Source organism: Podarcis bocagei (genome assembly GCF_964188305.1).
Source record: "Podarcis bocagei genome assembly, chromosome: 2".
Classification (NCBI taxonomy): Eukaryota; Metazoa; Chordata; class Lepidosauria; order Squamata; family Lacertidae; genus Podarcis; species Podarcis bocagei.
This window is the reverse complement of record NC_138126.1, coordinates 65,582,650-65,603,991: the sequence shown is the minus strand read 5'-3', so window position 1 is coordinate 65,603,991 and position 21,342 is coordinate 65,582,650. Positions and strand designations below refer to the sequence as shown.

The window sequence follows — 21,342 nt, the reverse complement described above, 5'->3', positions numbered from 1 at the left end:
ATTGATTTATGGAATAATTCTCTTGTATAGGAATCATATAAGTCAATTCTCTATCACTGGTGCACTCTGCTGCCTATCATACATACAAATATCCTTGCAAACATGCAAATAGATCTTTGACTTCAAGGCTTCCATGTTCTACTTTCTCTCCATCATGGGTGGGCAGAGTATCTGGGTGGTTTGATCCAGGAAGTCCAACTCCCAATTAATGTATACAACAATAACCTTCCCCTAAATCGCTAATTTAGAAAGCTGAAATGAAGAGAGTTTGAGGTACTCAGGAACAGATTTGAGTGAAGGACCCGAAACTCAGCTGAATTCTGATGCTCCTACTGTACTCAGTAGCTATGCAGAGGCAATCTATCCTTTAATTCTAATGTATATATTTTGTACTGTACCCCATTTGGTTGATTGCAGGGTACTAGTAAAACACAAAGTAGCTTCCACAATCCTGTAGTATGCTCTCTGCTCCAAATCAATCAACAAATGTCTGGCTGTCACGAAGCACGCCCATCAGTAAATCACAGTTCAACACTGGAGTTAACTCTTTACTAGAGAAATAAGATCTTCATAGACCTGGCTGGGTTTCAGGCCTAATGAGCACAGCAGCTCATGCCCTGAATCAGTTGCTGAGACTAAAAATCCCCATCTCTCCACAGCTGTCTGTCTCTTCCTCTCTGGCTTCTTGCAAGCAATCGTGAGACTGTCTGCGTGCAGCCTATCTTTGCTCCACCCGTTTTATCCCTCTCCTGGTTCTGGTAGTAAGGGTGGATGGAGCTTGCTGCAGCAGGAGGGAGAGACAACTGTGACTCTTCACTAGCCTGACTCACCTCTGCCTCTTGACCCTCCTCCCACTTGCCAGCTTCAGCTTCTGCCGCTGATTCTTGACTTCTCTCTGACACAGACTCTCCCAGCTCACTGAGCTCTGTTACCCCATCAGCTTCTGACTCCTCATCTTCCTAGTTTCTCCTCCTCCATGACCACTTACTATCCCACCACCACTGCCTGAGTTCTGACCATTCCTCCTTCCTCCCTTGGTGGTTGCCCAGCTGGTTCCTCCCACCATTCATCTTGTGTCCAACCAACCAATCATCATTTTATTTGTATGCTGCCTTTCCACAGTTAAAACAATGCTCAAGGCAGCTTACAATATGAAAAGATTTACATAATTACAAACATAGCAAAGTTGTCATAAAAATAAATGAAATACTGGCTGAGGTTTCAGTGTGGTATTGGGGCTCATGACCTGCTGTTCACACAGGATCCTTGACCAGTGCAAGTATTTTATTTCCTTTTCTTAGTTTTATATGCCACCTTTCTTACATCACGGAACTCAGGGTGGTGTATGTTTGATTCCCTGAGGGTCTGCTTAGCTTCAACAAGGTGATGCCCACCCCCACCCCCCTACCTCCAGTTGATATCCTTCAATATATGAATCGACCCTTTTATTTAAAAAATGAAATGAAATAATGCTTTAAAAATAGAAAACGTAGGTGTTAAATACCTGCTATTCTTAACATACCATATACACTTTTAAATGCCAGGCGTGGGTGTGCCAGATGGCTCCCTGAATTTTGTCAATCTCTTGACTATGAATTATATAGAAGAGGTCCCATTGTTTTCCACCTCTGCAAATAGAATGGTTGCTATAAGCGACAAAAGAGTATCCTGTAGCAGCTCGTATTTAAGATTATTTCATATGAACTTGGTTAGGCGCCACCTTGAAATCCTGCTACTCTTGAGCAGCAACGCCGCGTTCGAAGTGCGATTTTCCGCTTCTGGGCACTTCACTTGGGCTCACTGCGGATTCTAAGAAATGTTAGCGCAATTTTTTTTCGCACAACGTAAGACTTGCCATATATTATTGCATAGGCATTAAACGCCACTTCTGAGGAAGATCTGCAGAGAGAACCGTGCAAATCCGCCCAGCCAATGCAGCTTTTCTATGGGAATCATGGACACTGCAGGAAGTATTAAACGCGCGATGGGATGTCGGGCGTTATTTCGGATTAACTAACGCCGAGTAAGGAGCGAGAAGCGAGGGAATAATGTTTCCTGCGTCGGCCAGCACGGTGGGGGACAAGCGGCAACCGGCTGCAGCTACGACTTCCTAGGGCAGCCGATGGATGAAAAGCCCAAAGGCGGTCGCTAGCCCCAGCGCAGGTGCTGGGAATCTCGCTCCTGGCTGTCTTCCGAGAGCGCCAAGCGGCGCTAAGAAAGGCGGGAAGACGCCTGTGGTGCTGGGGCGGCCCTTAGCGGCGACAGCGAGGAGCTGCGGGCGGATCCCTTCCCCGCAGGGCCAGGGAGTCATGGAGGAGGCGGAGGAGGCCGGCGCCGGGCCCAGGCGCCGGCGCCGCCGCCGCTCGGGCGGCCGCAGCAGCTCGGAGCGCTCGCCCAGCCCCGGGCGCCTGGACGTGAGTTCGCCGCGCTTCGACCCTCTGCTGGCGCTCTACTCGGAGCGCACGCCGCTGCCTTACCCGGCCGCGCCGCACTTCAACAACCTGGCCGAGTACGAGAGCTTCCAGCGCGGCCTGCTCCGCGCTCCGGGACGTCAGCGAGGGGCCGCCGGCCGCGGCAGCCGCCCTGCGGGGACCCGCGCCCGGAGCCGAGGCGCCCGGGCCCCCGCCGACCCCGAGCGCATCCAGCGTCTCCGCAGCCTCATGGTGGCCAAGGAGCCCGAGCGAGAAGAGGCCGAGCGGGCCAGGCAGCAGCGGGGCAGGAGGGCGCCTCGCAACGTGCTCACCAGGATGCCCGGTAAGGAGAGCTGGGCCGGCTTGTTTCTGAAGAGTATATGCTGTGAACTTCTATAAGTCGCTGGTCGACAAGGGAGGGAAATGCACTCTGCGTATGCTCAGAGGCAGCCCTTTCTTGTGACTGGAAAAGGCATTCCGGGGATGGAGCCTCGACGTTGAAAATGGGCCACTGGCTGGTAGCATTTTACAGTTTTATGGATGTGACAAGTACACACGCCTGTGGCCCATGTGCACTGTGATGCACCACGTCCCCCATGTGTTGGCTTGGCTTAGACCCACATGTGTACGTGTTGCATGGTCTTGGCACACGGCACTGTGTACATACAGGCAAAACCGCAGAAATAAAAATCTGCATAGCACGCTGATTTCTTTATGTGTTAGTTGGCACTAGCCTGTGCTGCTATTGCAGTATTTAAAAAGACACCATTTGGTGTTGTGAAACATACGTTTTAAAACACATGTGCATTCCGGAGTTCTGGCTGGGTATTTGTTGTTGTTGTGATTATTTTCTTATTAAATTCATTGGTTGCTTTTTTAGGCATAGTAACTCAAAACGACCTGCAATATACGAAAGACCACCTGCATTGAAACTGGCCAAAAAGGGAGGGGGGGTCTAAAAGACATTGCTATTTTCAAAAGGCACAATTAAAACTCCATCTGTGTGAGGCCATAGATAAAAAAAGTTTGTGGGTTCATTGTGGGAAGAATGTGTTTTCTTGATTTGGGTGTGTGTAGGCTGTAGAGAGGGGGTGAAGTGTTTGGAGTGATAAAAATAGGATATATTTTGAGGCAAGAGATCATGGGTGTGGGCAAGAGGGAGAACTGAATAAAGAGGGAATTCTGGAGAAGCTCTGCAATGTGGGGGAAGGTAGGTGCTTTGATAAGAGATTAAGGTGTAAAAACATGTTAAGATTATTGGTGTAAGGAAATATGACCTCTTGGTCTGATGTGGAATTTACTTGCTCATATACTACATTTATATCCTGCCTTTCCTCCGAGGATCACAAGATGGTGCATGTGGCTGTACTCCCTATTTTATTCTTGAAACAACCCTGAGAGATAGTGACTAACTGGGCCAAGGTCATGCAGGGAGCCTCATAGCTGAAGGGGAATATGAAGCTGGATCCCCTCAAACAATGTAACCACCACACCATGCTGGCTTAAATGTAATTGACATTAGGCTGATTGAAAATGGGTCATAAATGTTGTTCATAACTGGACGTGTGGACATTTAGTTCAGTATATTCCCTCAGGTTGAGTAACAACATGCAAGGAACATTTTGAAATACGTGTCTGCATAACCGTATTGTTGAGTAACAAGGGTGAGAGAACTTTCCACGGCCTTGGGACAAGAACAGTTGCTAAGGGTATTGGGATGCATGAAATGTTGAGGTGTATTGCCTTAGGGATGTTGTCCATGGTGGATATTAGGCCTGGTACTGGTCAGAGCAGGGATGGAAAGCTCAGGTCCAGTGGCCTATACGGCCCTCTAGACCTTTCTGCCAGGCCCTCTGGGCTCTCCTCTGATACACCCCTCAATAGCTCTGCTTCACATCCTCCTTGGATGTTTTTCATTGGTTTGGCTGTGTCGTTGAACTTCTATAATGCTTCCTGCTTGCCTGGGTGTAAGAGAGAAGGGTGTGTTGTATAGCACAAAGGTAATACTCAGATTCATTCCTCCACCCACTTTTGCTTCTGGCCCCACCTACTGCTGGCAGGTGGCCCCCAGGAGGTTGCGTACTGGACAGGTTGATTTAGACATCAAAGGTCAGGTACTCTGTTTAGTTGCAAAGCAAGAGTGACTGCATCCTAAGGGCCTCAGCTCAGAGACAGCATGAAGTGAAGACACAAGTCTCCTGCTGGGAGATGTAACCAGTCAGGTACTTTCTGCAGCTTGCTGTGCCCCCATATCAAGCACATGGTTTTTTTTCCACATTCAGTGGCTTGACATGTATAATACAAAGCAGAAGCCCTGCATTTGGTGGCAGACAGGGGGTCTGTTGGTTATCCCTCACTCCTCTTGCTTATTTTCTACTTACAGTATCGATTCAAGGAGAGACTAGCCTTTGAGAAAAGGCTCTTTTGCTTCTGAAAAATGCCACTGTCCTAGATAAAACAACAATATGTCCCGCTAGTTATAACAACGGTATGTCCTTTACATTGTTATAATCTAGGTTCTTAACTATCCGTCCTAGGGTTATAAATATAGTGCAGCGACTCGTGATAACATGATGATAGGCAAGTGAATCACAGCTTGAAGTGTGATGATGATTGTTCTGAGATTATGCACGAAATCCTTTTGCAAAGCTCCCACTTATTTCAGTGGGATCGTGATTTCCATTATGGTTTGGAATACCCGTACTGAGAGCCAAAAGACTGTCAGAAATAAAGCTTACATGCATCTTAATACAGTAATTAGATCTCAAGTCTTAATTGAACAAGTACAGTGTTGTTTGTTATTGATGCGATGAGTTTCCATTTTTCAGGCTAAAGAGTTGAAAAGGTTGGCTAGTAAATTGCACTTAAGTTGCAAATAGATGGTGATTCCTAACCAAATGTAAAGTGATAACTATGTTCACTGCTTTGGGAACCTTAGGGCCAAAAAGCAGTATATAGGGTTGTATGCAGTTGTGTTCCTCCACATACAGAAGGCTTGTTGTTTCAGCAGAGAGACTTTGTGAACAAAAAGAGGAGAGAGGAGTTTTTTTCAAGTTGTTATTTTATCCTCTCTCAGGCATACAGCCTATTCCACCCACCCCCCAAAGACATTTTACAACAGTCTAATGTAGTTTGGCCTTAAATTACAAATTTCCATTGTCTTTAAGGTTTTCTTACATGCTGACTTGGTATGTGGCCCAGATGTTGTTGTACCATAAAACCTCTAATCTTCTTTCCTAACTGACATTGGATTGCTAGCCACTTGCTTTTAAAGTAGATGGTTTTAGGAACAAATATGTGTTCTGTTTCCATATCCAACAAGTAAATAATAAACTGAGCATATATAACCATGGGCAGCAGCATTGACCACATGCTGTCTGCATTGGCGTTATCCTGACAAAATATTGACCTTCTATAGTTGTTTGAGTGGAGCATCTGCCCAAGCTTTTCAACGTACAAGATAGGTTTACCTGTAGTCTTCATGCCAGTTTATGTTACAGCAATCTACTATTGGGTCACTGAATTGCTATCCATGCAGAGCTTATTTTATGCAGACTTAACTCATTGATGCCCATGGATCTAGCCATGCTATTTAAAGGACGTGTTACTTCTTTATTTTGCTTTTGTTTTCTCCAGTATGATTGGCGATAGATACATATAGGTTGTTTGGTAGAGGCAATCCTTCCTAGCCAGAAAATACATGTGCCCCTTTTCTGAAAATCATATTTAATTTTGTTGATTACTGATAAAAAACCCCAGTAATCAGTTGATTACTAATTAAAAAAAGGATTTACCAAGAAAGTACCAAGATTAGTTGTAGCTTCTTAAACTCAGACTATAGAATATCACAGAATTCTTGTACTCAGCCTCTTTCTGATCCTTCGTTAAGCTGCAAAAAGTCTGATTTGGATTCATTGATTCTGTAGCTGGAAGCATTACAGAGTTAATAAACCTTAATAAAACCCTGAAACTTCACAGGCTCCAAGACTGATAAAGCTACATAATCTGCATGGGAAGAGATCTTAAATTCCTTTCTTGTTTTTAAGCCTTGAATAACAATTACCGGTTTTTTCTCTGCTTTTGTGAAAGACCAAAGAATGATTGAAGAACCCAAATAATAGTGTGGTCTCTCCCATGCATAAAAATATAGCTGTTTAGCTGTTAAGATAGAGAAGAGATTATGCTGATTCTTCAGCTCCCCAAAAGTCTTTACAGCACATGGATAGAGCTGGAGAACCAGAAAGCGATAGTGCCAGAAAGGGTCTTCCTATGGTGAGTAATTATTCCCTGGCACATAAAGTTTAGAAGCCATTGTTGCTTGGGGCTCAGTCGTCATGCTGTGGGTAGTGGGTCTCTACGCTGCTTAGAGGAGCCATAAGGGATATGGAGTGAAGATCTGCAATCCTATGACCTAGCTCCATGCTGTAAAGTGATCCTAACCTTAGCACCTGGATGGGGATTGCTGGAGCAGGGAAACTGATACTGTTTATATCCCAAAAGGGCTGTAATATTTGTAAAGATCCTAAATCCAGGAGTAGCCAACGTGGTTCCCGCCAGATGTTTAAGGCTACAGTTCCCATTAGCTCCAGCCTTGGTCAGTCATCAGGAATGGTGGAAATTGTAGCCCTAAGCATATGGAGTGAGCACCATGTTGGCTACCCTGCTTCCTATCTTGCCATCTTTCAGGGTCACTCTGTTGATCAATTTCACTTACTAATGGAAACATTAGTTTTGAGTTGATATTTTGTGAGGACAAGTCCAGTATGCATGCCAGTTTGTAACAGGCTATAATCAGAGCTGTCAGCGTCATCATTTAATTTTTTTATAGTCAGGGTTTTTTGCCTTGTTGTAAGCATAAATAAGGCATTAGTACTGTCCCACTCTGTTGGATATCTGGCTTTTATGTTTACATGTCTGGCATTCACATTTACATAGTTTGCTTATCCAGAAGATTTGGTGTGCAAGACGAAGAATGCTAGATAAGCTACGTTGTTACTACACTGGCTTATGTGTGAATGGCTTGGATACAGAGATGCAGAAAGTTTGTTCCACTCATGGGAGGGCTGTTCTTGACACAGCAGAAGAGTGTTTGACAATAAAAATTATCCACAATCTAGAGGAGCTATTGTGTTTGTGTGAACTCCTCTTAAGACTTTTATATGGCTTGTGTCCTCCCTATGTTTCTTGAGCTGTAATTTAACACCCTGAACCATGTTGGTCCTGCAGTGGGTGCAGACTCCTATTGTTTGCGCAAGAGTTCATGGAATACATTCGTACCTTGGTTCTCAAACGGAATCCGTTCCGGAAGTCCATTTGACTTCTGAAAACATTCAAAAACCAAGCTGTGGCTTTCTGTACTCAGTTGAAAGCCATGGAAGCCCCATTGGATGTTTGGCTTCCAAAAATAATTCGCAGACCGGAACAGTCACTTCCAGGTTTGTGGTGTTTGGGAGCCAAAACGTTGGAGCACTAAGCTGTTCGAAAACCAAGGTACGACTGTAGTACTAACATGTTTTTTTGCTTTCTATTTAGGATTATTTGAATCTCTCTCTCTCTGTGTGTTTTACTTAGAAGGCATTTTTCATACCTTACTGCCGCTTATACACACACACACACATTTAAGCTAACTATGAAAGCATCACAAAAAGCCATAAAAAACACCAGGCGAAGCCATTAAAATAACAGGCATTTAAAAGAGACGAAAGCAGGATGAACTTGACCTGATGCGTTTGCATATTTGTCTAGCGGGGGTGACCAAAATTTGGGTGTTACCACTGAAAAGACCTTCCCCCTTGTAGCCAGTCACTTACCCTCCAAAGACAGATGTCCATGGAGAAGGGCCTTTGAGGCTGATTTTAAAGAATGCCATTATTTAGATGGCCAGGTCCCAGGCTCCCAGACTGTTTAGGGCTTTAAAGGTTAAAAGTCAACATTTTAAACTGAATCCAGAAATAGACCAGTAGCCACTGCAGCTCTTTTAAACATGTTCTGATACGTTTTTGTTGCCGGTCTTGTAGTCCCATTAAGGCAAGTGACTACTAAGTGTGCTTATAGTTGCCCATCAAACTATGGGGTACAGATCATTTTCTTGTATAAATTAAGCCACTGGAACCATGCTGATGATTGGCACTTTGTTACAGAGGCAGTGATTATCTACTAAAAATATTTATGTTGTATGGTGACAACCCCCAGTAGCCTTTTAATTATCCTTTAGAATTTGGGTATTAAACACATACTTTACATTGGGGAAAAATCCATTTTGAACTATTAGGGAGGTAATTATGGCCTCCTAGACTGCACAAATGATTGACAATGCATCTGCATTGCTTTTAAGCCACAGAAAAATAATAGCTACATGCAGAGCATAATAGTTTTTGATGTTCACAGAATGGTTATGCGCTGCAGAGACAAATCTAACACAGGGTTTTTCCTCCTCTGGAGAATTCATCATCAGAGTGTAGAAGCATCTCTTTGTATTTGGTGGTGATAGGGTTAGGGAACTATGCCAGCTGGATATGATTGATAAGAGGTTGAATAGGCCATTCAGTGCCATTAGGACAGGATCAGAGTGCTTTATTAGCAAAATTTTCCACAGATAAGCATTCCCGAAAACACACAGGACTAAGGAACAAACTGATATGTGCAAGAGTTGTGAAACCTTGGTCATTTTCTGCAAGTCTTACGCTTTGAGCCCATGGAGCTCAGTGTTCAGAATAAGACAAGACTGACCTTGCAGACACTGGTTCTGATTTAAATAAGCCTGAGTTCCACTTTATATTACTTACTGGGATTTTGTGGGTTGTAAATCTTAATAGCTAGGTGAGGTTGACCAATTTTGCTTATACAGTGGTACCTCAGTTTACGAACTTAATTCGTTTTGGAGGTCCATTTGTAACCCGAAACCGTTCTTAACCTGAGGCGCGCTTTCGCTAATGGGGCCTCCCGCTGCCAGCGCGCAATTTCCATTCTCATCCTGGGGCAGAGTTCACAACCCAGAGCAACTACTTTTGGGTTAGCAGAGTTTGTAACCCGAAGTGTTTGTAACCCGAGGTACCACTGTATGTTGTTACTATGACATAAGAAAACTGAAGTCTTCAGTAGTGTTATAAAGCGTAGCTAAATTTGTTATTCCTTAACTGCATTCAGACATGTCACTTTAAAGACTAACTTGTTATATCATGGCAAAAGTGAAAAGTAGTATTGGTGCAAACAGGGCAAATTTGTTTCTTAGATCTTCCCCAAAGCAGGTTGTAGACTAGAGTAAGGATGGGGAACCTATGACCCTTCAGATGTGGTTGGACTCTCAACTTCCATCAGACTCAGCCAGGATGGCTAATGGCTGAGGATAATGGGAGGGCTAAAGCTTTCCTAATCCTGCTGTACAGGAATCTAGTTAAGGCATTGCAGCTGAGTGGATACTTGGTATGAGTGTATAAATTTGTGACATTTTCCCTAAGCAGAGTTCACTGTAATGCTTTGAGTTAAAACAGTGAATAGTTACAGATGGGTAGCCGTGTTGGTCTGCCATAGTTAAAATAAAAAACTTAGTTGGTCTTTAAGGTGCTACAGGAAGGAATTTTTTTATTTTAACAGTGAATAGTTTTGTTTTATTCTCCATGGCATTTGTTTCAGTAAAAAGTAATGGCAGTTTACATTTATTCTAGTTCACGAAGGCAGTCCGCTTGGGGAGCTTCACCGATGCGTGCGTGATGGTGTAAAAGTCAACGTCCACGTCCGAACTTTCAAAGGACTTCGTGGAGTCTGCAGTGGGTTCTTGGTTGCATTTGACAAGTTCTGGAATATGGTAAGGATTGTCACCCCCTTTCTATGATTTTACAGCTAATTACCAATTGGCAAAGGGTTACTTCAACCAGATGGCATGTTCAGCATAGGGGTAAGGACGATCCTCTAGTTTTCAGGTAAAAGTGAGTCTTGGCTCTTATCTGGTCAGTTCAAGGCAAGGCTTCATCAGTGGAACAGTCCTGCACCCTGTTGACCAGGGAGTGTTTCTTCAGAGTCTTGTCTTCGGTTAACACAAGCTGAGCTAATTGTATTAGGTTGTTCTCACTTACTTACCTTCCTCCTTCCCTCTCTTGTTTAAGCCCCCCATCCCCCCCCCCCCGCAAGATCTTTCCCACCTCCTTTACTTTCTTGTTACATGTTATGGTTGCTAAGTGAAAGACATGCATAAAATGTCTTTGAAAATGTATGGGTGAAAGCAGAAATCTCCCTAAAATATGCAACAAAAGCCCTAGTAGTCATCTGTTTCACTGGAACCCCAAGTCGTCTGGCATTAAGCCCCCCCCCCCCCCATCATTCTCTTGACCTCTCTCCCACATGCACAGCAGTTTGTCATCTTTTTGTTAAGGTTCCTTCCGTGTTATGCTAACTCTGCAAGGGCTTTTTAGTTTAGTTCAAACTGGATGCTGACGAGTCAGAATTAAGACACGATCTGAATGTGCAGTCTAGAGTGCTAGCTGCAAGTGTAAGCACAAAACTTGATACAGAATCAGAGAAAAAGTTTTATTTGCATCACCAGGCCAGAATCCTAACCAAACTGACTGGACCTTAAGAAGAATAGGGAAGGGCAAGAGGCAAGTGGCTACGCCCTTTAACACAGCCCCCCCCCCAACCTCTTCATCTTTGGCAGAAGTTCAAAAGGAGGAGCCCCAATGCATAGTGCTTTCGTTCATATGGAGAAGTCTATGTGCACAGACTCCTCTTGTACTGAACCCGGGAACTTGGAAGCGTGGTGCCCCTGGGGATATTAGGGGTGGGGCAGTCAGGCATGCAGAGCACTTCTGAAAAGGGCTAAGGAGAAGATGAAAAGAAATGTGCAAACATTTTGTAATTGTAATTCTGCAGGTATCCTGTTTAAATTTGTGCTTGCTTCCGTTTTTCTTTTAAAAAAATATAATTGTAAGCAGTGTCTTTATAAAAAAACAACAACCCGGAAAGGATTAAATTATTGGAGTAATGTGTAAGCTGGATAATGCTAATTCCTAATTCTCTGCACCCAGGCCTTAAAAGTTACATTACAAAAATGCCATGTACAGCCACAGCCTGCCTTGATATTTTCTTTCTGCTTCCCTTGCCCTAGGCCCTGACAGACGTAGATGAGACGTATCGAAAACCTGTGCTGGGTAAAGCTTTCTATGTAGAGCCACAGTTGACTCTCACCAGGGTAAGTAGCCATTCTCCTGCTTGTCTGTTGTTCTGGGCCAGCCAGAGTGACAGCAAAGATCCCCTGTGTTGCAAACAGAAAAATCTGGCAACCTGAAAGCAACACGACAGGCTAATAATTTGATTACAACACTTTATATAGCTACTAAATTGTATCTTTATTCAAAGTCACTAATTAGTAGTGAAAGCTGAACCATTGTAACCTATGTACCCTCTCGGACCTCTTATTTGCTGAGGAAGAAAGATAACAGTCGGTTATCCAGGAAGGACAGTCCTGCTACTGCCTCTGGAGCATCAACTTCTTTCAGCGTGTTCACTGCTAAATATATGAATAAGTCTTGGATCTAACCAGGCGCATCCGTGCTGTGGTTGGGACTTTATACTTATTTTGGAAGGCATGTTGCCTCAAGCTTGAATCGTTCTCGGTTTGATACATCATTGAAAAAATCCTCTACTTTGGGAAATTATCTGCAGTCACATTAGTTGGTGTTACCTTGTATATATTGTATGCCACTTGACTCTGAATGAAGATACAATTTTGTAGCTGTATAAAGTGTTGTAATCAAATTATTGGCCTGTCTTGTTGCTTTTAGGTTGCCAGAGTAGCCAGAGTGAGGCAGCAGATATGGAGGAGAAGAGAATGGTGGCAAGGTGTTGGAAGGGAGAGTTGTGTGTGCCACACCATGGCCTACCCAAGCTAGCCTGCTAATTTCCATTCCAGCTGGATTCTGTACATGCGATTGGGGCGGGGGGACACACCATCTTGTTCTTTGCCTCAGACAGCAAAATGTCTTGGGCCAGCCTTGTAGTTGGCTGGTGCAAGTACACTAAAGTTAAGCCTATAAGCTAAATTTCCCACATACTAAGGGTGTATTTTATTTCAAAACAGACTTAAGGTTAAGCTGTAGCGCTAGCTCATTTCTTAATGTTAGGTAAATAGATAGAGCAGCAAAAGTGGGCCCCGTTCCCACTTTCCAGCCCTTACCTTGTAAAGAACTTATAAAGTTGCTGGCCAAGGGTAGAGATTTCTTTTTCCAAAACCTTTATCTTTTGGCGCGCTTGGCAACATTAACCCACTCTTTCATAAAATGTTAACAAGGTGGCTTACAACATATGGAACGCAATAAAAGCAAACTATAAATATATACAAAACATAATTAAAAACATTTGATACTGGATGTGTTTTGCAAGCTTCAGTTATAGGTGGCAGACAGTGTATTCCCCCCCCCCCCTTGCAACTGTTATACATGTTCTTGAAGGCTTAGGACTTGTTGCTTTGCAGCCTGCTTCCTTGGGAAACACTGTTAAAGGGAGAGGAAACTTCTGTCTATGGTTATGCCCTTGATAGCCTTTTCACATGGGCAGCTTCCTAAAATGATGAGCATGCATGTGTGAGTTCTCCATTAGCCATTGCTCTTCATGACCAGTGGTCAGCAGATTTATCCAGCAAAATGTATCCACTAGTACCGCTTACTGTTTAACATTTATTCAGCACCAGCAATGAACTAGGCTCTATTCACACAACAGACTGAAATGATGCAGTCCTTGTCCCAGAGGGGTTACAGCTCAAATCAGATTGATCTATTGCTTTAGCCCCAGGATTTAACAGAGCAGTACAAAGTCATGGCAGTGGCATTTGTCACAAAGCCAAATCTGCTATGTGTACATGCGTGAGGTGCGTTAGTCATGCACACAGAAAACGTGGAAGCTGGATAACTCCATAACTGCCAAATAAGTAATCTCCTTAGCATTAGAGTGCTTACAGCTTGTATTATCCAGCCAACAGAAAGTACTGTACATGAAAAGCATTGCTGTGTATTTTTCCTCTTGCAAAAAACACCCGCTCTCTAGCTTGGCCCTCCATGGTGGGCCATATGCTTTCAGATTACAGAATGAGATGACAGCTTTCATGACATATTTGTTTCCTCCCACCCCCTGTAGCTGTTCGACAGACTCAAGCTGCAAGAGTCCCTGGTTAAAAAGGACGTTTCAAAGATGGCTGCTGATCTGCCAGCTCTTCCATGTGATCCTAGGACACTTCGGTGGAAATCTGAGTCAGGTCGGAGGAGGTCAGAAGAACGAGGGGCAAAGAAGCGCTCGAGCAAAGAGAGGACACGGAGCTCTAGCCTGCCTCGAACTTATGGGAAAGAGATTGAGCTGTCTGGCAGAATCTCCCAAACAGAAGGGACAAGTGCAGGTGGCACAAGAGGTCGATCACGGAAAAAGCGGAGGCCCAAAGTGGATTACCAGCAAGTTTTCACACGGCACATAAACCAGATTTTTATTCGGGGGGAGAATGTCTTGCTTGTTCATCTAGCCCATTGATCTGATTGCCATTACTCAGCCAGCAGCATGAACAGTGGTGGCAGCTGCATGCTACTTTGTGAATTGTTTTGTAACTTCTTCTCTTCCTCTGACTAAAAGGGAAGAAGGCAGGAGCGTCTTGAGCCAGCTACCAGCTTGTTTGGACTAAAATTTGGCCAAGGAAGCTGCTGCCTCCACAAAGAGACAGATCTCCTAAGTCCTTGAACTGTGCAACTTCCAGAATTTGTGGGGCAAGTATTGCTGTATATTAAAAACCCATGTGGTCTAAAAGTAGCTCTGTTTTTCTACGTGGCTGCAAAAGAAGCAGAGTATGCCATTGACCTTGGTACTTCATTGTGGAATGCTAGTAATTTGAAATCATGGAAAAGCACGTTTATAAAAAATGGCAATGGAATTCAGAGCGTGTGAAAAGGAGGAATGGCTTTAGGTATGGACTTGTTTGGATCTCATCTCTCCCTCCTCCTAATAGCATGCATGGGTGGGGAGGTATTCCAGAGTTGAATCACGGTGCCCTCTGGTGTCCAAGATTGTGTCTTGAACAAAAAGGGAATGGAAACTGAATCAAGTGGTTATTTGCTGATGGGATGCCTTTTCTCTCTAACTCATTTGTGATCAAAGGCAGTATTTGGCCTTTTCTTCAGTATTTACACAGCCTATGCTCTTAAAACCATCTTCCCCTGCTTCCCCACCCACCCACCCCGCGCCACCAGCAAACAGTGAATGTAGCTAACTATGTAACTTCTCTACCTGGAGCTTGTCTAAATGTATGTATTGTAAAATGGGTTGGAACAACCCAGAAATTGCAATCCAGGTTTTTTTTTATTGTTCATTTCATCCATTTGTGTGTTGCAGCGGTAAAGACTTAAGGCGATGTACATAAGTTGCTTAAAATAGAGAAGATGGTGTTTTATGCTTAGGCACAGTTATACATTATAGAAGTGGCTGATTTCCCTGATGGTGATTGAAGAGAATAATTTGCTTGTGATACCTGCAAGCGTAGTCCTGATTGCTTCTAGGTTCTGAATGACATGCCTCTAATGCTAGTTTGATTGTTCCTGAGAAGCATGTTTTAAGACTACTGAAAAGTATGCATGGTGATTATTTAGAAAATCAGTATTATTAACTGTTTCCCCCCTTATGATTCAGTAATCATCAGAAGAAGCTGTGCAACATGTTGTAACAATACATATATATAAAGTGTCTGCCAAGAGAGATTTTACGGTGCTGTATAATAGTGCCCTCTGTTTACAGTGAGTGTGTGTATGTAGCACTCCAATAGCTGGACTTTGCTGCCATAGCTTGTGTTGGAATGCAATCACTATTGTATTGGGAGGCATTTTAAAAGTCTCTGTAGAATTATTAAGCTCAAAAATACAGATTTCTAACTCAAAACATATAGGTTACATTTTGTCAGTCAGTTCTGATTTTCTAGAATAGCCTAGCAATCTTCTAATGATTGGCGTTTTCCACCATTGATAGTAACCCTGAGACAATTGCATGTAGTTTGTGATTATAATTTTTTCAGGCTTAAAAAAAATATTCATGGGTGGAGCTCAGTTTCTTTCCTCTTATTTCTCCAGCCGAGTTGTGGGCTGCAAAATGGGCTGGGTAGGCTCTCCTAAGTTTCAAGGTGGGGAGGGCAGGTGATTGTTCCAACTTTTGTGTTTGGAGGCAACCATTTCCCCCCCACTCAGTGCCTTGAAATTTGCAGAGTCATGGCATCATGTGGGATTCACAGGATCTTTTTGTAAAAAGGAAGGAAGGAAGGAAGGAAGGAAATCTGCTGCTGCTAATGATGAGCCCTCTCCCAAATCCTCTGTTGAATTATTCCCCTTCAGAAAATATTTGGTGAAGTAGTCCCAATTTGGAGGAGCTCTGAATGTCATGCTCACCCCCGAAAACTGAGGCTGAAGTTTGAAAAGTAAGGCCAGTGTGGAGAAGAGGGGCTTCTTAACCCTTTTTGTTCATGTTGTTTTTCCTGGGGAGTCCCAAAGCTTTCCTCAGTGGAGAGTAAAGCAATCTTCAGTGGAGAAAACAGCATGAGGAGAAAGGGTTGTGCCCCCCAGCCCGCTTGCTTCAAATTCTGTGAAAAAGAAGCATGGAATGATCCACTGTGTGAAGTTCTGCCCTGAGTATTGTGAGGTTCAAGGAATTAGCCATTTTATTGTCAACCTAGTACAGCTCAAGATGACAGACTGAAAGAAAGGTACAAGAGCTAGGAAAGGAAAGGGGCCAAACTTGGAGTTCACCCGCCATTTGCTATGTTTAGCATAACTTCTTGACCTGATGTGTAGCTTCCCCATTGAGTGGGAATGGGATATGCAAAATGTCTTGGATGATGTTATATTTTCCCCTGGTTATTCTTTGCCATGCTGCAATTTAAAATGCATGTCACAAACATGTTTTTCACTCTTTCGCCCTCCTTGCTTCAAAAAGAAACCCAGGGACATGAAATACTAGTTTCTGAATTCCCTTAGCAGCCTACCTTTTGCCCTTTCCAGTTTGACTTTTCCCAGTCACCTTTGGCTGCAAAGGCTATCACAAAAATGATCCTAAGAGATTCTTGTGGCTGGATTTAACGAGTTTTGTGTCTGTTCTTGATTCTTCCTCTGTGGCTCTTTTCTCCTCAAAGTACAGTTTCTTGACTCTGTGCTCCAGAGAGTTTTCTTTTAACTTAAAAAGTTCACCTAGACACCTCTCCCTATATATATATCCCACATTTTCTATTTTGGGGGGTGGGTAGGCTTCATATGTCTGTTCTTGAGATGCCTGCCCTTTCACATTCTACTTCGCTAAGGTTAGGCTCCCAAATACAAATTTAAGTGGACCATCAAATTTTGTTTTTTGCTTTTTCCTGAATGATCTTTCCCTTCACCGGTCTTTATCCATATTCTTTGGAATGCCAAATGCTTTCATAAGTCTGCCACTGTAAGTTTACTACCTCATGCTTCAGTGTTTAAATTGCTGCTGCTTTTGTCTTCCAGAATCCTTTTCACAACTTTGTCTGTGGTGCCATATCCACTGTCTATTTCACAAGACTCTCTTTTGAATTCTTAAAAATATCTTCGGACTCTTACTGACTTGCACGTTTTCTATTGTTACTTGAAGCCTCTAGATCAAAGGTGCTAAGCTTAATTTCCAAGCTGTTGTTTTGGAGTTGCAATTCACCTTGTATAAGTAGTACTTATGGAAGCATATCTGCCTATCTTACTATTCTTCCCACACCTTGCAAATTAACTCAGGATGGATTTATTTATTTATTTATTGGCAAGAAATTGAGTTTCTCACTAGAATTCCTATCCTGTCTTGCCACTTGGTTTCTAAAGTTGCAAAGTGTAGATGTCAAACGTAAAGTGCCCCCACTTTCCAAAGATAGTAACTTCATAAATTTGAGACAAAGCCACTATATAGACCTGATGAGTAAGGCACGAATGTCTGGAAAGGGGGACGTTTTCATATTCTTCATCAGCTTTCTTCTTCCAGATTTTTCTGTTAGTTTCTTGCCTGATTGATATGAAACACACAACTCTCCAATTCAATCCAACAATTAAAAAGAAGAAAACAGCAAGTTATGGAGAATCAAAACCAAAAAGGTCTGTGTGGCCACATTTTACTTAGCAAGTATGACATTTGAAAACTCTGTACCCATGTGTGAGTCACCCAGGTGTTTGTAGCATTTCCATACCAGTGATGTGACAAATGTTCAGCTGTAGAACACTACCACAAATATGCAAAGTGGTTGTTTTTTTAGACTTCCATGTAGAGGTTTCGGTATTTAAACCCTCGGTTACTGTGCGGCAGGTGGTGTTTGTTCCATCACTGCGGCAAGAAAATTACATGTACTGAGCCTTTCCCTTGCTTTTCAACTTTTGTGAAGAGTTGGCAAACCTGCAAATGCAGGTATGTGCGGCTCTGAAGGTTGCAACTATGTTATTGGCAGGGAGAATGGAGGTCTCAAAGCCGAACTTTTTCCTGCTGCAGACTTGCTGCCATTGGGGGAATTTTTGTGTAAAGAGAGAAAATACCCAGAGAGAGAAAATAATTCCTATATTGCTTTGACAATTTTTGTCTCAATATGAGTTCAATAGTGCCTATTTACACTTCCATCAGTAAGAATCTGCTATGTGTCAAAACTCATTACTCATTCCACGCAGCTCAAATCATACTCTGGGAGTGGTAGAAACATATTTTAATTCTGTTTTCCCAGTTTGCAACAGAATTCCTGTTGGGGATGAAGATGCAGAGAATTACATTTCTATTCAGCACTAGGAATACACCAGTGCCTTGTTGAAGCTCTTCCTCAAAATGGATGTCAGAGGCCTACTTTAGTGGAGGAGTAATGTGAATAACTTGTCTCTTGATGTATACAAGCCCTTTTTAGATGTCTCTGAAAAGAGCTATTGCTCTTGGCTGTCAGAGGTGAAAGCCTGTCATGAAAGAGAAAAAGGCTTATCATGTTTCTGGATGCCTGCTTTATTAGCTTCACAACAAGGAATAGGATTAGTACACCTGAGACTCTGTCAGACTTGTATTCGTTTAGAGTGAAAAGTAGTTTGATCAGGTTGTGTACAAACATAGCTAGTCTGTTTCTTCCCTTTTCTCTCAGAAGATTGAAGCTTTCCCTCAGGAGAAGGGGGGGGGGACCCTGAAAGCCGCTCCAGGCTCCTTTCGCAATTATGTTTGATTTTCACTACTTCAGAGCAAAGTGCAGCTGTATCCTAGTATTATCTCCTTGGTAAGATCAGTTTTAGGCTGAGAAACAAACAACCAGAAATACTTGTCCCACCTCTCTTGGCATTGTTAGGAATTTCTTCAGCTGACTGCTGTACTGATACATTCCCGGCCTCAGCGTTTAAAGCTTAGATAAGTGAACCTGAACTACATTACAAATTGGTTTAAGTGGCCTGGTCTCCCCACTGAACCTTGGGAACTGTAGTTTGGTGACTTCATAGTTCAAAGTGAACTTCAGTTCACAAGGTTCCTTGCTTAAAAACCATAGCAGGCTCAAAATTGATTTAAATTTGTAGTGGAGGTATACTTTTAGCCTCAATCACTGGGTTTGATTCTTCTATGCCTTTGCTTTCGGTGTCTATTTTCCCTCTGAGACTGTTCTCATTTGTAAATAAAGGGGTAACGTTTGCATTTTTTGTATAATGTAAAATGTAAAAAATAATACAGTAAAAATACCTATTGCACATCCTTTTTGTCAGGCATTAGCTCTCTAGCTTTGCAACTCAACAGATCAGAACGGATAGATATATGGCATATAATACACACAAAAATACTCTGAACTAAACCCCGGTTTAGTTGCAAGTACCCACCAGAGTACTTCGGACTGGAAGGAACATGCAAGCTGTTTAATCTGTCTTCCTGTTTTATTTCTGAGAAGAAATTGCTGCTACGAACCTAAAAATGAATGTACAGTTTATTTATTTATTTTTGCTTGATGGATTTAGATTTCTGTATACAAAAGAGTTCAACCTCTAAGGCAATAAATATATTGATGTAACATAGACTGCTTCAGAGTTATTTCTTTCAGGTTAACTATTAGGACAATTTATATATGGCACAATTTATATACTGACAATTTTGATGCCAGGAATATTTACACACTTGGTTTATTACGTTGTAGGTTATTGCAGAAAAACAATCCAAAATAAGCTGCTGAGAAGCTGATAAAAACAGCAGTTGCCTTAAAACCATCCACCATCACCCCACAGCAGGAGAATACAATCACCTTGAGGCCAAAGGCTGGACATTTTCTTATTTTTATTTTTTGAAGGGGAGGAGGAATCTTAGCAAAAATAGACTCCACTGCTAAGGTTAAGCTATTCCTTTATGGTTGTGAGTTGTTTATTGATTGCAGAATTGGAAAGGGTGTGCTTCTGCATTTCAGAGGTGCGTATTTGTGAGATCCCCTTCTGATCTGAGGTGAAAAATGTTCATTTGGGGGGGGGGTGTATATAAATGGATTTATTCATAGTTAATGTAGAAGTTTAACTGAACTGTCATGATGAGTTTATGCCGGGAGATGCCATGTATCTGCAGGGGGGCTGAGCAGCAGTTATTGCAATGTGTCCAACTGGGGGATATGGCCCACGTACTGGAGCCAAGGTATCAGAATCTGATCAATTTTAGTTGGTTGGCTGTAGGCCAGTAAGGCTGCAGAATTCCACCCAAATTGAAATTATTAGCTGGGGGTAGGTGGGGGCCTTCTGAGAGCATAAAAGGCTGGGATCTGGTCAAAAAGGGACGGGGGAAAGTGTGTGTGGTTATTGTTCATCTGCTGGAAGTTGACTCACACAGTGGACACCTGGGGACTTAAGGAGAGCCTCGGAGTGACTTGTGAAACCTGAGAGCTGAAATCACTGGCTAGAGCTGTGGAAGAAGAATGGCGGGGAAGAGAGGCAGCATTCAGGAGAGTTCTGCCTCCAAGAATCAACAGCATTATGGAGAAACTGAGGTAACAACAGTTTCTGGGCGGGGGGGGGGGGCGGAGAAGGCTGCAGAAGTCCTGAAAAAAACTTGAGAGACTCAACAGGGAAGTGTTCATGGACTTGAATGAAGACTGCAAGTGTGCTCAGTTGATGAGGAAGAGGGGCATCGGGAAAATTAGCTTTGGGTTTGAATACAGGTAGGACCAAGCTCACACGATTACTAAAGGAATCCTATGTTGTATTTGCTATTTCATTTAAAGTGACAGTAACCATACAGTGTAAACATGCTTATTTAAAGCAATTCTAAGGAAGTGAAGCTGGTTAAGGAACCAGGCATACCTACAAATATCACTATTTACATTTTACTAATATAATTGACTTGTTGTTTTTTTACCTCATGGTTGGACCTCTCTGCTGTTTTGTCCTACTCCTAACCATGGCCAGTGGTGCTTAAACTGAGGTAGAAAACAGATGGCATTCAGATACACAGTGGCCGCAGTAATAAAGGGTTAGGAAATGAAGGAATGTGACGTAGATAAGGGGAAAAGCTAATGTGTGAGAGGCACCCCTCCACAATAATAAAAGGGGCAGTGAAAGGATGCTCATAGGCATGTGAGGAACTAGAATATCTTTGCATCCTTCTGCTGAAGTTACGCCACTGTGATAGGAGATGGTGGAAAGGGGCGCCAGACCCAGTCATATGCCAAGCATGCAGTAGGAGGAGGTGGCTTGCCTTTTCCGCTTGGGACTTTTGTGCTTGTGTATAGAAAACCTATAAATAAAGTAACCCAAGTTAGAGTCGGAATAGTTCCTGTGATAGCAAAATGTGAGGACAAAGGACAAGTCAAGTCAAAAAGACCAAGCAGGCAGAAAAACCCTTGCTTTTTTCCCTTGTTGCTTCCAGATGGAAATGAAGCCTTGTTTTTAAAAGCCGTTATCTCTTTTGCTACGCTTACATCCCTTTATCTTCGGTGTTTTTCACAAAA

General features: G+C 42.9%; 1 protein-coding gene across 1 annotated transcript; it reads left to right on the top strand.

Annotated features, from left to right (window-relative positions):
* The first annotated feature begins 1,417 nt into the window (after positions 1 to 1,417).
* LSM11 (LSM11, U7 small nuclear RNA associated) lies at positions 1,418 to 19,432 on the top strand. Its single transcript, XM_081184966.1, is given in 6 exon segments — positions 1,418 to 2,566; positions 2,568 to 2,620; positions 2,623 to 2,754; positions 10,076 to 10,215; positions 11,512 to 11,595; positions 13,536 to 19,432. Coding segments are annotated over 6 exon segments (1,233 nt in total). The 5' UTR covers positions 1,418 to 2,126; the 3' UTR covers positions 13,920 to 19,432.
* Positions 19,433 to 21,342: the final 1,910 nt, after the last annotated feature.